The 17,625-nt window shown below is 46.7% G+C and overlaps 1 protein-coding gene across 6 annotated transcripts in view; it reads right to left on the bottom strand.

Moving 5' to 3' along the window:
• The window catches only part of PIP5K1C (phosphatidylinositol-4-phosphate 5-kinase type 1 gamma), a 51,134-nt gene that overhangs the window by 10,997 nt on the left and 22,512 nt on the right, over positions 1-17,625 (bottom strand). For 2 of the 6 annotated variants that reach the window (XM_064497607.1, XM_064497612.1), the window contains exons 2-15: positions 15,209-15,240; positions 12,755-12,841; positions 12,279-12,409; positions 11,548-11,665; positions 9,421-9,573; positions 7,393-7,692; positions 6,652-6,857; positions 5,082-5,165; positions 4,507-4,555; positions 3,407-3,491; positions 2,858-3,019; positions 2,667-2,696; positions 1,699-1,840; positions 1,372-1,404 (exon numbers count right to left, since the gene is read on the bottom strand). In XM_064497607.1, the coding sequence (XP_064353677.1) occupies positions 1,372-1,404; positions 1,699-1,840; positions 2,667-2,696; positions 2,858-3,019; positions 3,407-3,491; positions 4,507-4,555; positions 5,082-5,165; positions 6,652-6,857; positions 7,393-7,692; positions 9,421-9,573; positions 11,548-11,665; positions 12,279-12,409; positions 12,755-12,841; positions 15,209-15,240 (1,612 nt within the window). The remainder of the gene's footprint in view (positions 1-1,371; positions 1,405-1,698; positions 1,841-2,666; positions 2,697-2,857; positions 3,020-3,406; positions 3,492-4,506; positions 4,556-5,081; positions 5,166-6,651; positions 6,858-7,392; positions 7,693-9,420; positions 9,574-11,547; positions 11,666-12,278; positions 12,410-12,754; positions 12,842-15,208; positions 15,241-17,625) is intronic. The other 4 variants (XM_064497609.1, XM_064497608.1, XM_064497610.1 and 1 more) reach the window with 4 other exon arrangements.

The following is a 17,625-nucleotide window of genomic DNA, read 5'->3' as shown; positions in this document are numbered from 1 at the left end:
ACTGTGGCGAGTCTGTGATGGAGAGATCTGCCCCTGAGGAAATCACTGAGCTCCCTGTACTGTCCAGGGACAAGAACTTCTAGGACACGATTCACCTGGCCTATTTTTGGATGAGCAGTCGCACCTGACAGTGACTCCCTCCATCATGTACAAAGGGAGCATAGAGTGACTCAGATTAAGTCACTGCTTTTTGCCTGGCAGGTCCCATCACAGGTGCCTGAGTTTAAGCCTCCAATTTTCAGCACTTTCAGACAATAGATTCTGCAGGAGGTGAAATACTTCATGGGTCCCAGATGCTTCAACAGGTGCTACAAATCTTCAGCAAGTCGGTCTTTGCCCTCCAGTGGCAGGGACTTACCAAGACTCAGTGACACCCACCATTCAGAGCTGTTCTCATTAACACACACCATGAAAAGGAATTTTTTTGAGCCATGTATCTGGTCGGAAGCTCAACAAACCATTAAAAACTAGAATGAGATGTCTGTGAGGTGGTGCAAACTTCCATTCCTCTAAAGCACCAGACACTGATTGCAGAAAGAGGATGTGAACCTGTCCAGCAGCTCCTCTGGCTATGGCATACCCCACAACAGAGTCTCTGGAGTGCATTTCAAAAATCTGGATCTACAACACTTACAAGATGTCCCAGGAAGCCAGGGCAAAATCAGCAAAAAAAGGTAGGGTCCTCATTCAGATTCTTCTGACACACAGATAATGGAGTCAGTTTTACTGGTGCAAAAATATGCAAGGTGATTATATGATATGCACCTCTACATCCAGACACCTCTGTGCAGTAGGGGACTTGTGTCACACTTTCCCTTGGCTCTGAGCCCCCTATTACTGCGGGGGCGGGGGGAAACCCCCAAAGTACCCAAGTTTCTGAAAACACTAAAAACAGATGCAGCCTCTAAACTACTTCCCTGGAGATGGTGGGTGCTTGGTACCTCTCAAAGTCAGAGCCCTTTCCTACATTCATCTCCAGTGCACCCAGATGGCAGACAGATGCACAGGAGACGAACATTCCTGCTTTTAAGGCTTGCTTACCCAGAGAGGGACACAAGGGACTGAATCCCTTGATTCTGGTGATGGTTGGCTGGGTGAATTTGGACAACTCACTCAGGCTGTCCCCTTTCCCACCAAATAATAGGAGTAAATTCCTTGCAAAGCACTCGGAGATCTGCTCGTGAGGAAAATTCTGCATAAGAAATGGGATCATTCGATTGCAGAAAGAAGTTCATCATGCTGTAGAGGACCACCCCAGTCTTCGAACTGCAGAAGTTCACACTCAGCCTTCCAAACCTTCCTTGTCCTTTGCACAGGGACAAACGTGAGGTCTCTGTGCAGCAGTGTAAGAAGAGATGCGACTTTTCTCACCTGCCGTCCTGCCCCGAGGAGTGTGTGCGCCTCCTGCGGAAAGAAACCAGAACAGTAGAGTTTGAGGAGGGATTTAAGACAGAAATCCTACTCTGCCCCCAAATCTAACTACCCACCCCATGAGGGAGATGTTCTACTTAACAGCTGACACTTCTCCCAGCAATAATTAATCCCATCAAAGCTGTGTCTGCTTGCTCCCAGGAGAGATTTAATTAAAATCGGTCATTAGCATTCCAGAGCACAGGGCAGCCTGCCGAGATCTGCAGCATGAAGATGAACGGCAACCGCTCGGCTCTAGTGGGAGCAGGGCACGGGTGCTGTCCTCACCTGTACCTGGGCTGCTCAGAGGTCTCCGAGGGGGATCGCTCAGGAACGGAGAGAGATGTCGAAGACAGCGTTGTGGCTATGGAGGCCGTGGTGGCTTCTTCAAATGAAGGCGGCGTGCAGGGTAACAGGTCTGGCCTGCCTGCTGGCCCAAGCAGAGGGCAGGGAGAGATGTAGGAAGGGAAAACTGAGTAGTCAAACACCAACACCTTATCTACACTAGCCCTGTGCCAGGCCACTCTACCATCACCTGCACAACCACACTGGGACCGGCCACTTAAAACTACGAACACACAGGAAGTTTAGCTGGGTTCATGACTGCAGCAGCTCATCCCAAGGCAGGTTAGGACAACATAGGTTTCCCCTAGAGAGAGCCAGTAAGCACCATTTCCTGCCCAACAGATAGCATCCTACCCTTGGGTAGGAGTTTAAAGACACTACCAGAAGCATAAGGCCAATGAAAACATTTCACTGGTAACCAAAGCTGGATTAAAGGCTTGGATTGCCAGAGATAAATATCCAAGTGAATTAAGAGACAAACTGAGCGCTCACTGTTTTGCATGGGTAGAAATCTAACACGCACTCAAGGACCTTGCTTTCACCACTCATCTGTAAATCCAGCGCAGATGGAGGTGATGACAAGGCAGCAAAGAAGCAGACCCATTTGTCTTTTTGCAAACACAAGATCTTGCCCCCTTATAACTACCCAAACACTGACATTAGAGTCCTGTAGCTCCCAGTCCCCTTTCTCTCAGGGAGGAAAATTCAGTGCACCAACTTTCTGACTGCATCTGGGCTATGAATGCTGGTGCCAGTTGGCAGCGGCTGCCTTGCAGCAGTGAGGCAAGCAACCATTTTTACTGCAGAACCATACAGTGCTGCAAAGAAGGGATTTGGTTTTCTTCAATGCAGAGATGTCACTTCCCTAAACAACTAACTGCTAGTGCTGTGACAAAACAATATATGCTTACCTTCTCCCCTGCCCTGGTTAAGTTTAGCACCTGCAAAGCACAGCAAGACATGGAATGAAGAACTATCCATCAAAGATGATGTGTGTTTGGTGCACGGTGGGGAACTGAACAAGAACAGGGGAGGACACTAAGGAAGTGCTAGGAGAGAGAGGGTAATCACACAGTCATCAGCCACCAAAAGAGACCATTACCTTCATCATCGAGTGTGGGGTAACTCCTGGCTGCACGAAGATCATACTGGGTTTCGTCCTTTTCCGAGGGAAGCTGGCTAGCTGAAAATGCAGCTGTTGGACCAGGCGTCTTGACAGCTAGCAAGGCACTACGTCCTTTCTTTGAGGGAGATGATTTTAGAGCTAGATGAGAAGAGTGAGTGAAACAAGGAAGTTACCACCACTACCAACTATCTTCACACCAAAGGCACCCTCCCCTTTGTAGGGAGAGGCCCCTGCCCTCTGACATATGGACACATGCGTATGCTCTGCAGGCTCCATCTCCTGGAGACCAATCTCTCTGCTGTCGGGCTGCATGGAGAGCTCCCGGGCCAGAGTCTGAGCAGGCCAAAGCAAGCTGTGGCAACCCCAGGGCTTTGCAGTTCCCCAGCTTTTGTTTATACTGCAGTGGAAAAGCCTGCTAAGACTCCAGCCCAGAGGCTTTCCACACAGACTGCAGAGCAAGATGGAGATAAGGCTCTGCCTCTCCCACATCACAAGGACAACAGCTCTTGGACTATGTACACTTACAGGAATTCTTTCGAAACACCGTGTTGGTCATGAATTTGAAGAATCTCTCTGCATAAAAGCTGGGTCTGTGTACTGACACTGTGTCCTACAAAGGCAAGAAGCAATTGTTTCATTTAAAAGTCATCCCCCAAGACAGAGAATTTCTGTAACAACCAATACAACCTTTATAGCAACATTTAGCACTGATAGATCCTTAAAATGGAAAGGCTTAACTGAAATGATCTGATTAATGCTATATATAAACCTGAAGCATTGCTTTTGATTTGATTGCATTTGATTACATTCTCACTATAATTTTATAATGGATTTTGGCGATTTTATTTCTTTATAAGCTTCCCAGATTTTTGGAATATTGGTCTGATTGCATCTGTCAAATTTCTTCTGGTTTTGCTGGCCGACATTCAAAGCACACCTGGATATATCTGCATTTGACACGGACACCAAAATTCAGCCAAGGGTCTCCACACATTTCAAGTGTTCTGTGCTTTCAGTTTAAAATCCTAAAACGGAGGCTGTCTGTTTCTGACGTTCTACTGTGCTACTACGACTTGGCGTCGACACATTTCCCTTGCCTTATTATTTAAAACAAGCTAGGATAACGCATTACTGAAATATAGTTTCCACATCTGAAGTTACCCTTTTGTAAACACGCACCTGGCTGCTGCAGGAGACGAGACAGCAGAGGAACACTGAAAGGGATTTACTAACAAATAGCTTACTGAAGTGGAAACACAGTCAATCACCACAGAGAGCAAAGAGAGGGCTCCTCAACACATACAAGAATGCACACGCCTTGTGCATACAGCTCCTGGTGTCATGGGGAGGAGGGAAATGACAGATGGGAGCAGGGGAGGAAAGCTGGTAGCATGACAGCTAAACATGTGAGGAGGTGGAATGAGCAAGAAAACCTGACTGGGAATAAGTGGTACTACACCGCTGTGCAGGCATAAGAGGCAAGAGCTATTCCTTTCATCAACTTCAACTGCACCAGTTCAGGCACTATAAATAGTGACATAATTGGCACCAACTAGTATAAAGGAAGCCAAGGCAGGTACCCCCACCGCGGCCTGGGCAATTCTTGCCTCTGTACAGGCACTCACCCCATCGTGGACAAGGGCCTTCCAGGTATGTTCTAGCTTCTTGATGAACCTAATTTCAGAGGAGAAGTGGAGAGAAAGAGTTGGATTCAGGTCTGTACTCTATATCTAAGCCACTTTTCATACCCCGCACGGGAGAGATGACAGAGTTGCTAATGATTCCTCCTTCATCTGGAGCATTGCTTTCCTCCAGCAAAGAAAGGTCAGCTGTGCGCACCAGCATCTCTGCAGTCGGGTCAGGACTGCCTGGGAACACTACAGGCAGGGAGGAGCTGGGCTGGAAGAGGGGCAGAAAAACATCTTCCAGCCCTGGGCAAATGCTACCCATCCTAGATGTAGACACAGGGAACTTCTTTATGAGCAACCCATTATACCTTAGAAAAACGGCTCTGTGCCACCAGCTGTTTTAAGGACAAGACAAAAATTCACAGCCCCTGACATGCATTGGACAGACTGCTTTAGGCAGCCTGTCTACTCATTATCAAACTCTTCAGGAGAGGAAAATCTTCCTGCTTTCATCCAGTATTAAAATAGATGTTAAGACACTTAGAGGACAGATGACTGCAAAGCTGCCTTACCTGTATGACTGAAGGATATCTATTATTCCTACATGTAGCAGGAGACGCTCTCCTTTGCCATTCACTGCTGGGATTCCTCCCATTCTGCAGGTAAGACAAAACCCCAGTGAGCAAAGCCTTAAAAAGAAGGGCTGTAATACCCCAAGATCTGTGCTTCACTTTCAGCTGGGAGGGCAGAGGGCAACACCGAAAAGAGGGCTCGGTGATGTGGTGGTCAGGCACAACACAAAACCTGCCAGGTCACTCTGTGCAGAACCTGGCAAGTCCCCTGCTGAACCAGAGAGGTGTCCCTGGAGTCACTGCCTCCCTGGATCGCCAAACACAAAACAGCAGGACAAGGACGTGGGTTGCATGGCAATAGCCCTGCTCAGACCAGAAAGCATCGCATGGGTTTTCTTGGCTACAGGACATGAGTGCATACTTGAGACTGAAATCAGTCTCACGGGAGAGGCACCATAAAATATTTTGTGACAGCTGGGGGGGATGTGTCCCAGGGCACTTTATAAAGATGGTATCTGAGGAACAACTCTCCTCACTTGGGCACCCACCAGCTGGGTGTTAGCCCCTACCACACACAAAAGCTGCTCCCGGCACCAGGCATTACGCAGCCATTAGCAGTTTCTTCTCTATGCTGAATATCTGAGATTCCTGGAGCATAAAATCCTATTTTATTCTGGGAACCAGATTATTTACCAAGTCAGCATGAGCTGCTTGCCTATTAGGGCAGCAAATCTTTAAGGATGAGGGCATTTCCATTCCCATCCATTCAGTCCACAACCCTGTCAGAGGTGCAGCCCCACCAGTACCAGCGCAGATCAGGAGCATGCAGGCGTCAGGCAGGCCACTGCAATTAAGGATGCTGTTTGAAAGAATGGAAGCACCTAAGTATTTCCTGGCTCCAGCATGACTGATCCTCCGTCGAAACTGGAGCAGCTGGTTCCAGACAGCACGGCTCCCAGCGGCAAACACAGCAAACTCCATCATTTATTAGCAAGCCTGGTCCATGGAGCCAGGGAGACGGTCTCAAGAGCCACAGCCTAGGCACAGCACAGGCTGGCTACTGGGCAACTCCCGACCCACTGCTTCACCAGTTACCCCAGCACTCACCTCTCTGCTGGGCAAAGGCCATTTGCTAACTGCACTGGGAGGGTTTCAGGATACGGTCAGGTATTCCAAAGGCGAAGTGACCGAAAATGACCACCAAGCTCCTACGGACAGGCTGATCCCTACTTCCACTCCAACACTTGGATGCTGAACTAGAACTGAGCTAGTTTCTCCTCCCCAGAGCATGGATGGTGTTTTAGAGGCTGTAACAGGGGCCAACAACCTATAGCCCAGGTTAAAGATTTCTAGGCAAAAATCATTGCAATGCTGGAGTCTGCTTCCCACCCCAGCTTCCCACTTTCACAACACGCTGCCTCAGCACACTGCTTTAGTGGCAGCAGCTCTCCATAACCTCCCTGAGAGATGCCCAATCCAACAGCTCACATCAGCCACAATTAGGGATCTGCTACTTCAGCCTCCACTTCCATCCCTCCCAGCAGTGCAAGAGAAGCAGATTTTCACCTACGTGTCATCTGTGTCTATGGACTCCCCCCGGGCAGCCCCACCCTGGATGGACTCCATGGCTGTGGAGTAAAGTGCCTTCTGCCCCACGGGACGCTTCTCATCCGACGTGCTGTGGGCTCCCTCAGACTGTCGCTCCCGTTCTTGCTGGTCTATGTTATGAACCCCAAGCAGGAGGCTGTAGTCCATGATTTTAAAGCTTTCCAACACCTACAGGTTAGTATTGAGTTTAAGAACAAAGACAAATCAGGCCAGCAGTTGCTCACAAGCGACTTCAAATGCAGCACAGACCCCAAAGCCTGGAACAGCTCCTCAACATTCATGCAAACAGCTCCTTAGTCAAAGCTTGAGCATTTCTGATCAAACAGTCATTTCTGGACTCACTTGATCTCATAGATTTTAGTCATCCAGCAACCCAAAGGGCTGAGGACTCACAAGTAACACTGTTGTACCATGCATCTGCTGCACACTGTATAGGTAAAGTTTTGTTTAGCCCAAACAGCTCAGCTACGAATGAGGCAGACTGCCACAACTGGATGCATCAGGCAAATGAACACAGTCTTAGTTCTCAGAAACCATCACAAGATTCAACTTCACTGCTTTGCTTTTAGAGGTGAGGAGCAGTGGAGGGACTTATCCCTGCTTGGGGGTTAGCAGATTAGCAAGGTTCTCACTCATTAGCTCTTCCTCATGCTCAAGAGCCACAAACTTCCTTAACCTCCTCCCCAAACTGTCCCCTCCTTACCAGACAGTCTCGTTGCAACGTTTTCACCAATGCACTGAAGGTGTCTGCATCCAGCATCAGGCCCTCAGGCATGTCTTGTATGAAGTCTAGGTCCTTGTACGTAGGGCTGGACTTTTCTTTTTCCTTCTTGGATGCCCGGCGTTTGTAGGTCGAGCCTTTCAGGTCAAATTTCAGGTGCATTTTCACCACACGAGGCAAAATGTTGTTCATCACGACCACGCGGATGTTTTTGCCCCCCGATTGCACGCAATAGAGTCCATAAAACTTTGGCAGCAGCGTCCGTGGATTCTGGTTCAGGTTCTGCAGCGGGTTGGAAAAGCATCAGGAAAGGTCATTTTGGCAGAAGACTCCTGCTGTGTTCAATACAGAGCCCATGTTAATGGATCTTGGAGCTGTCAGCAGACTAGGGGTTCTTCAACTAGAGATTTTCTGAACTTTGCATGAAAGCTTACTGCATAAATTTGACAAACTCTTGCATTTCAGTGGCTTTAAGACCTGAAAATACCACTATGCCTTGAATATAGGGAATCAGATGTTCAGATCTCTCTGGGCAAATAACCAAGTCCGGAAATTCCCTGCTTTCCCCATCAACAGCTGCTAAAAAAGGGTAACCAAACTGAAAGAGAAATAAATACAAATAAGTGGGAACTTCAAGTTTAAAAATACCAGCTATCTTCATCTGTTTAGAAGTGTCAGGAATCAAGAGCTGTTCTGTGGCCCAGAATAAACCAGGGCCACAATATTTCTAACAAAACACCACCGATTTTTCTCCTTCTTTTAAAGTCATCTTATAAAACACACAATTGGCCAGAAAGCACGGATATCCTGCTCTGCTATCACGTCCTTTTTTAGGCAGCTGTATTATTAGAAATGACATGACAGGCATGATTTGCTTGTTCAGCTTTGGGGAAGTTTGGGAAGGAAACAGAACATCTCTGCATGCTATGAAAGAAAGGACGGACCTGACAGATTCTCTGACAGACGGCAGAAGTACAACTCTATGAAAATTTCATGCCCCTCATCTCACCTTGCCTAACCGGGCACACGAGTGAGCCCTCTCTGCGAGTGTGCTGTTCAACACAGTGCAAGCTAAAAGCAATGCAGCAGCAGCCGAGACCAAAAGCAAACACCACTTTCCCAGCTTGAAAGTAACTCAGGGTGTAACCATTCTGCTTCTTTTCCACTAGCTCACTTCACACTAGTGAGTTTTCCAAAAGCAGCAGAGAGATCACGTGTAGCACTCCAATAACTCACAAACATCTGAATGCTACAAGTACCACACACCTGTGCACCAGGCAGGCAAGTCACTTTAATTCTTTTTGATTGCTGGCCAAGACAACTGCAGAATTCAGGACAACAGCGCTTCTTTCCATTCCCATTCAGAATCCCTCCACCTCATTTAGTACATACATTAGGCAACAAGTAACGCTTTCCAAAGGAGCTCATACTATCCAGGAGCTTAAGTGCCACTTTCAAAAGCAAGTGACTGTCAGTTATATGTGGTCTGCATACCACATATACTGCAATACACACACAGACGGGGCAGCCTTAACATCACCTGTCATAAATACAACCTTTACTTCTGCATCTCTAGGGCAAAAAAATCCCTAAGTGGCTCTAACTAAGTTTCAATGCCCTCATCTATGGAACCGGACCCTTTGACATAGTTATGCAGAGACACAGTTGCTGGTTTATACACCTTTCCAGACACTGGGGTTGTGGTTCTGATTTATTACTTGTCACCTCAAGACCCCTGAAACAGACACCTGGGAAGTCTTTTTCAGGCCAGAACACGTCCACGAGCTACGACACAATTATCTGCCTTAAATTTATCTAAGGAGTTTGCAAATAATTGGCAGGGTTTGTGCTTCTGGGACAGGTTTCATGACACACTGTTAATGTTTTCAAAGGTACAGGGCAGGCAGGTCACAAGAAACCCCAGTGGACGACATGCCCTATGCAATACTTTGTACAGAAACATTGTCACTACAAATGCAAGCTAAGTCCAAGGTGCAGGGTGATACACACCATGTAGTAGCCAGGAAGGAGCTTCTGTAAGAATTCAGCTTCCTTGTGCATCACAGTTTTTATGATGAACTCATCATCGCTGGTGACATAGAAGAGGGAGCCGCTGGCACCAGGGTTCGACAGCTCTATCAGAGGCTCGTTACATAATGAATACTAGGGAAGAAAAGAAAAGAAAAAAAAGATTATGTTTTTAGCCCCAGCTCATTGCATACTGAGTTCTATGTCCTTCAGGGCCTTTCCAGCATGCAGTCTCCCTGCAAGATTAAGAGGTAGCAATGCTTAAATGAGAATTATTTTCATTATAGGTTAGGTCTAAGCAGCAAAGTTGATGGACAATTTACAATTAGAGAGCAAGATTACAGTTCAGAGCATCCCAACGGCTCAGAATCAAGCTAATCTTCTGCTTTCAGTAACATCCAAGCTGCATAATGACATCTTATCTTTTCCCATTGTGTGTGTACACATGTATCACATTTGGGCTTCTTTCAGCACATTACCGCAAGCGCAGACAGAAAGCTCGGATTTTAAGAGATAGGACAGTCTGCTCAGGGTACCATATATCACTGTACTGGAGGGAACAAAATGCACTGGCTGTTCTCAGCAGCCTCTTCTGGCCTCGGGCTCCCCTGTTAGATACGTGTTTTATAGCCACATCTCACCACCTCAGTACTGCTAGGAACACGTGAAAAGTATCAGACCGGGTCCCCAAACAAGAAGAGGGGAATCAGCGCTATCTAAGAACAGCAAGGGGTATTTGGAATTGAATTGCAAGGACATTTCTAGAGATCAGTATGCAAACAGCAAATCCTCAACTGAGAACATGCCTAGCAGCAGAGAGAAAGAAAGCACAAGCATGCACATGAGTGCAAAACACTTTGCAGCTAGGTACCAACCCCAAAATATTTGCAAATGTCAAGTGGGTTCAAGGCAGCTTTATGTTGGAGCTGCCACCAAAGAGGTAAGATGGGGAGAAGGCGGTTGGATGTGTAACGGACGTAATCAGAGCAATAAATTAAACGCTCATCATTACGTACTGAAAACAGCTTTCAGCACTGCACAGATTAACGATCCAAGACTTTATCAAGTTAATTATCTCATGCATAATTAAAGGCATTTGCTGCTGTGGCAGGCAAGAAAGAATCAGGGGAAGCAGCAACAAATCAGAGCTGTGACCTTTGGAACTGAGGCAGACTCTTTGCCTCACCCAAGTTTTGAATCACTCATCAAATCATCCAACGTTATCTCGGATGGCGTAGATGGGGCACTGTTGCTGTCAAGCTGTGCAATGGCACAGACTCGTTTGTGCTTGTATGTTTTCAGCCACAATTATCCCTGTCTACAGTTGGGAGTCAGAAAAAAGGGCTACTGAAAGTGTGTGTGTGTGTGTGTGTGTGTGTGTGTGTACGTGCGCACACACTTACTTGTTGTGCTCCCTTCTCCAGTTCAATAGATGTCCTGTTTTAAAGAGCAGGGCATCACATACATTCAAGGGACCAAATTCAGCGCTGGTGTATCCCAAGTCTCATCAGCCTGTACTACTGGCTATGCTAAAACCAGCCTTTCTAGTTCTGAAGAGCCTTCTGAGAACAAGAACAGGCTGGATTTTATTCTGTCTTCATAAGATGATTAACTAAACTACATTCACATAGCTCTCCAGTGAGTACACAAGGAAAAATTCCCATCTTTGTCCTCAGAGCCCCAGGGGACATTACAGGGTTGCACCCAGCAGAACAAAGCTCCTTTTGCTTGTAAACAGAGTAAGTTATTGTCACCGCAAGCAACACAGAGGGAACCCTGTAACATAACTTACACTGCACACCCTTACAGCAGATCATTTCCTTTCCCTCCAGTGTAAGCTGGCATTACCCCTTTGGAAATGAAGACTTTGGCTCAGTGGTGACAGTCCCTGCTGGGACTGTCACTGGAACTCCTCCAAACAGGAGCTGAGGCTCTAAAGCCACAGCCTGTTCCCATTCCTTGCTGGGATCTGAGTGATTCGTCGACTCTTCTCTGTCCCTTTTTTTCAGCAAGATTAGCTGACAGCCTTGATTTAGGGGCAGATTTACTGTTACTCCAGACCAACTCAAATGAAGCAGGAAAGACAAAAATCCAGTAATATATCCATACCAAATAATCATCCGGACGAATCCCAAAGAGCTCCCGGAAGTACCGGAAAGCCACTGGTGCATAGGTTTTGAATCTGAAGTCTGCATAATGGTGAGCCGGAGTGAGGTTACTTCCTTCGCTGCACAGAACAGACGAGACAGATGAGGACGGCCTCTCTATTAACATTTACCAGATATGTACATTCACATCAAGGGTGCTCTATATTAAAGATAAATTGAGCCTTGCGAAAGGACATATTAGGAACAAAACATCTTTTTTTCTGTGGCAGGACAACAAGGAAATAAAGTATTAATTTATCTACCAAAATCTATTTCCGGAGGGTGCAAGGAATAGCCACTTGCCAAGCTGAATGTATTTACCCACAGAATACAGCTTTCATGAGCTTTGTTTACTCGCATGGTCAAACAGCCTCCAGAATGAGTTTCCTTCATCTCAAACAAGGTGAAATTTCTAGAAAGAAATTCTAGGCAGACAGGTAGGAAGAAAAACACCTAACAAGGCTAACAAACCCAAGGATATAGTACTGCATCTCACATTGTACTTCCTTGCAAGCCAGCCTACTGCAGAATCTAACACTTCCCACTGTTGTGTTTGTATGAAATAGATGCATATTTAAAACATTCAGAGCCATCCATCGCTGTGATCCGAAGACAGATGGAAGCTCTCTTGAAAAATTACTGAGAGGAAAAGAAATAACTCATCCCTTCATTTTGTTTCCCAGTCTCCTTTACCTTGGGAAAAAGATGCTCTCCACCACGTAGAAGTCCTGCATCAGGACATCTCTCTCAGGCTTGGAGCTCAGATTGCCGACAGTATATCCAATCCCTAGCTGGATGGCCCCCTTCAGAGTGGATGAAGTGGTCTGGCAGAAATAAAAGAGCAATCAACAAGCATTTCACAGCAGATTACTGCAATAATATTCCCTACATTACAGTACAGTCATGCTGTGACTCTTACAGGGTTGTCCCAGGCACTACATACTGCTAAGCAAGTTCAACCAGCTGCTGAATAGATGGATTCAGGCTTTCAGAGGCAAACAACAAGATTATACGGTACAAGGGTACTACACAAAATCTAAGTCACATTGCTAGCTATTAAGAAACTAAACCAGGAAAGCTCAGTTGTGCTATATCTAACCCCTGGACCCAGCTTCTCTTCTCAGCCTGCCACCTACATAGCCACTGGTCCCCACACCACAAAACCAAACCTTTTTGTAGGTGGTTTCACCAGAAGCATCAACTCCTCGATGACCTATCTTCTTTCCTTGGCCAGGCTGTCCTGGAAGCGATGGTCCCTGCAATGAAAAAGCAGGGTTAAAACTCAGAAGAAAAGCTGACCTGGCTGACAAGAACAAGCAGAGTGGCATAGGCAGGACCATGCTACCACTGTCATAAAGGATGCAGTGATCCCTTTCTATCACTGTGTAAAAAGCTGCAGAGTGCAAACAGGTCTAATTGGCACCAGCAAGCTTTAAACAAGGCTATTTGAATTATACATCCATCCTTCAAGACGGCGAATTTGAGAATACCCAGCCTCTCCATCCAACACCCACAGTACTAAATGGGCAGGACAAAGCCCTCAGCAAAGATACTGAACTCAAGAAAGATCCGTTTGCTTCCCAGCTGCCAGATACCTCAGCTGCTTAACTTTGGTTTCTTATTGATTACAAATAGTAACGTATTAAATCAAACAGGGAAAAGTCTATTTTTGAAAATCTCATGCCCTCAGGTTTCACAGCAATACCTCATACTTCACTGAAGAAATAAGAGACAGAAAACATGGATAACACAACCCCGCTCCTGTGTTTGCATGGATATAATCCATTTAAGCAAGATCTCATTCGATAACAATTCAAAGAATAAGCCCACACAGGGTGAACTGCAATAACAGCTCTTCCCAAAGTTTTGCAAAATTTTGCAGAAATGCTATAGGACTGCCAGCACTTCAGAGAGGAAACAAATCTACTCCTTAACCCATTTCTTCCCCTTCTAAGTCGTTCCAGACCTTTGCTGCTGATCCAGGAGCAAGCAGATTGTGAATGTACCCTTTTACAAACCAAGTCAATCATGTATGGCAAAGTTTGACATAGCTCCTTCTGCAACCCCAAGCGTAGGGCAGAACCCTGCCGTGGGGCAGTCTCACCCACTCCCCAGCTCTGCGCTACCCCAGCGGATCTTTAAGCGCAGCAATTTGCTGAACATGTTGATGAACCACCACCTACACTTGGGGTTTTGTTACATTAACGAACAGCCAGGCTTTGGATGTTCCTTTAAGCAGTGTGCAGAGAGATCCAAGGTCATTTCCCAAATGACGATATTATATCACCGGCTCTCTCAAGTGCCGTGCAGAGCCATCCCTCAGAACTGATGTCTAGAACAGACAATATATAATTTTGTTCAGGCCACAGAAGTTCTTTGTGCTTTAGTTTTTAATCAAGAGCTTGCAGCTATCTCTGGTCAAGCTGCTTGAACTTCTGGAACTAAGAGGCTGTCTGATTTTTCCTTCAAAAATCTTACTTCTCGCTCCGTTTTAAACACTTGTTTAGCATAGCTGAGCTTGCTTCCAAGTACTCTTTCTCCAAGCAGTCGTGACTAGCGGCATAGTTTATCCTTCCCTTGCACCTTCTAACTAACAGGCTGTATCCTATTACAGGCAAACTCAAGCTGTAGAGCCCTGCCTCTCCATGTGGCTCATCAACCTCTCCTAAAGTGATTAACAGACACAGGAATTGGTTAAACAGATTGCCATCACATGAAAAGCGGTAACAAAGGTCCATTCCACAGTCCCTTGCTCTAACCGTAACTGTGTTTCCAGGGCAAGAAAAGGCTGGGCTACTTGTGCACTGAAGAAAGCAATTAGCTTTTACAGAAGTTTTGAGTTTTCTAACTATGTGTGTTCCTGGGGAGGCAAAAAGGTTCAAGTGTCACATTCCTGGCAGTTTTATAGAAAGATTTTGCTATTCATACATAGAAATGCTCATCATCCCAGGTGAGTAATATAAAGGGATAAGTCAGAAAATTAGATCAAACGAAAATCATTTGAACATGGTGCCCTAAACCATGAGTGTGGGCTTCAGGCAACAGCTTTCAGGCACAGATCCTCCTACTAGATTCCCTGCTGCCAACTGTGAAGAGTTTTGCTCCAGAAGGTAACAGTGATTCAGCAACCTGCGACCTGGATAATGTGTGGAGAGAAGAGCACTCCCCAGAGATGCCCCCCTGTTTTAGGGCTTCACAAATTACAGCCACCTCGACTCACTCCCAGGAGCAGGTGAAACCCAACAGAGAGCACTGGAGATGCCCATCGACTCTCTGCTACAGACCATGCAGCTCTTCTGCACCATTACCTGAAGATAACTGGAGACAGTGCACTTGGCCAGATCCAACCATTTACATACAGACATCATGGAGTACTTGGCTAAAACTGGCTGTATGGTGGGCAAAGTCCCTTCACATCCCCTTCCTGGCTGTGCTCACGCCAAGACAAAGACTCCAGAGATCTGCTGCTAATTTTCATTCTCCCAAGTAACTGATATCAAATTTTCAGTAGTGTTATGTGTATTCTAAAATCCAGCTTTGCTCAAAAAGTCATATTAAAGCATTTCCCAGAGCTCTGCGTTCTCTCAGCATGGGATTTCTAGGACCAGCTTTACACATCTCACCTCAGTGATGGCTGCCTTCTTCAGTGCCAGACCTGAGGAGAGAAGGAGAGAACATCAGTAAAAATAGGGACATGAGTTAAAAAAGACATTCAGAGAACAGTCTAATTCAAAGTAAGCAGAAATGCCTTTAAAGTAGCTGCTTTTGCTCAGTTTTCAGTTTCACTAACGCAGGAGTCTGAAGTTATGGGGTTCACCCAAACGATTTCACCTTCAGAAGCATGAAGATGCACAATTTTTCCTAGCAGTAATTTTTATTAGAGGTTTCAGCAAAGAGAGCTCTTCTAAGTCCCTGCTGCACCTTAAGTAATATGTCCATGCTATGCTGAAGAGTCGGATACACGCAGAAGCCTGGAAAGACATTTAGGAAGTGTGCTGTATCAAGCGCTCCAACCCAGCTCACTCTGGATAGTCACTGATCTGAATAGCAGTGAGGATCAAGAGCTCCTTAAGACGGCAAAGAGCTACCCGCCTCATCCCAGCAGTACAGCATCACCCGCCGAGGCAGCACCCCAAGTCTCACCCAACAAGCTCCGTATTCAGAGCCAACTCATGAAAAGAGAAACCTACTTTCTGAAAATCCAAACAGAAATGCTAGATTTAAGGCCACCCATTTCCAGGTATGAGTCTGACATTCCCTTATCTGTTATGAAGTGCTCCTAGAAGCGCAGGAGATGGAGACCATTAAAAAACCCTTAATCCTTCAGAAGGGATTTCATTTCACAAGAGATCAGTGAGCAGGACAACTTGAGAGTTTTGCTGTGAAAAATAAAGCCTTTTTCAAGCCCTTGACTTTTCCCCACTTAAGAGCAAAGTGCAGGTTACACAACCACCTGCGGGTGCACAAATCACCCTGGGATAACTGAGGAATACCTACATCCAAGCTGTGGTGGGGTCTCTCTGCAGGCAGAGTGGGAGATGTCCAGCTCTCCAGGATGGAGAGCAAGGAAACCCCCAGAGGAACCAGCCCAACTTGCCGCCCCTGCAGCATCTCCCCCATTTGGTGAAGGAGGAATTACGACAGTTTAACTGGGGAAACCGTCCATCCTCTTAACTACGAGCAGTGATGCTTCAGGGTTTGTTTTGAAAGGAGTCCGAACAAGAACTCGTGCACAACAGGAATGCAATACGCCGCAGATGACAACCCCTCTAGGAGGGCACATGATTCGGTTATTTTTCAGGAAACTCATTTCAGACTGGCAAGCAAAAACCTCCTTGGTGCTCACGGGGGAGATGAAATTGCTCTTGATAAGAAGCGATGAAATGATCTCAGAGGCTCAACCTCAGTTACGGAGCACTGAGAGCAGAAACGTGCTGATCCAGCCTTCTACGATGGCAAAGCAGGGCCACACCACCACCAAACCACCAGCTGCAGAACGACTCTCATCTATAGGATGTTTTGAGCCATCTGCCATATGGCCCGCACTCAGCCGGACAGCTTCGCGTGCATTTGGGAAGCCAGAGCAGCACTGAAAGGCTCACCTGGGGCTTCTTCCCCCCGCTTAAGTTGTTTTGTTTTAAATCATACCGTCTCTGCTTTTAGTGCCGACGTTTAGCATCAGGCACTGTGGCAATGGTCCGAGATCCTGTTCCCTCTGTACAAGCTGCATCTCACAATCCCATTTTGAACACGAGAATGGGAGGCGAGACGAGAGGGAACCCCTCTAGGGCACAGAACAGTTTCCCTCTGTCACCAGTTTAGATCGCAGACTCGTCAGCACGGGGTCTGTCACCTATACGGGCAGGCACGTTGCTTATTTGATGATGTGAAACTCCGTAATTCAAACTCGTTGGGACTGTACCACCATCCAGACCAGAGAACGCTGTATTGCTGCTACGTGGCCATCAATAGCTCAAACATTGTATCCATGAACACACACTCAGTTCTGCACTGAAAAATTAGTTCTCTGGCATGAGACAACATAATTTTATGATCGTTCAACAAAAAACCTGGCAATGGTCGGGGCAGCAGGAGCAGGAGCCATGGCTGACGGAGTCCTTTCAGAGTACGATCTGGAGCAACGACTCCACGAACACAGAGGAACCCAAAGGGACAAATTCTGCTCTGGGTTTAGCCCTGGGAATCGCTGGGAACGCAACGTGGCCGAGATGACTCCAGGCCAGAGAGGCTACACTCGCCCTGCTGACCACGGGCAGCCAGCGGCTGACATCGCTATCTCACTGCCCTGCATTCCCGACGAGTGGCACTAATCTCTTTTCTGCACTTTGTCACAATTCCAGAGCTGGAGATTATCTTTAATTTTCTGATAATTACCTCAAGCCGCTTTCATTCCCAGCTTTTAAGTGTCTGCTGTTGTACACGTACCAAATGCGGAATCAGCACCGACTGCCTGCTCACAGGAAGGCACCTAGCGCGAAGAACGGCACATCTCCAGGAGAAACGATGGGCCGGAGCATCG

The sequence above is a fragment of the Dromaius novaehollandiae genome, chromosome 25 (genome assembly GCF_036370855.1).
Source record: "Dromaius novaehollandiae isolate bDroNov1 chromosome 25, bDroNov1.hap1, whole genome shotgun sequence".
Lineage (NCBI taxonomy): Eukaryota > Metazoa > Chordata > Aves > Casuariiformes > Dromaiidae > Dromaius > Dromaius novaehollandiae.
The sequence above is the reverse complement of the archived record's forward strand: the minus strand, read 5'-3'. Positions and strand labels throughout refer to the sequence as shown.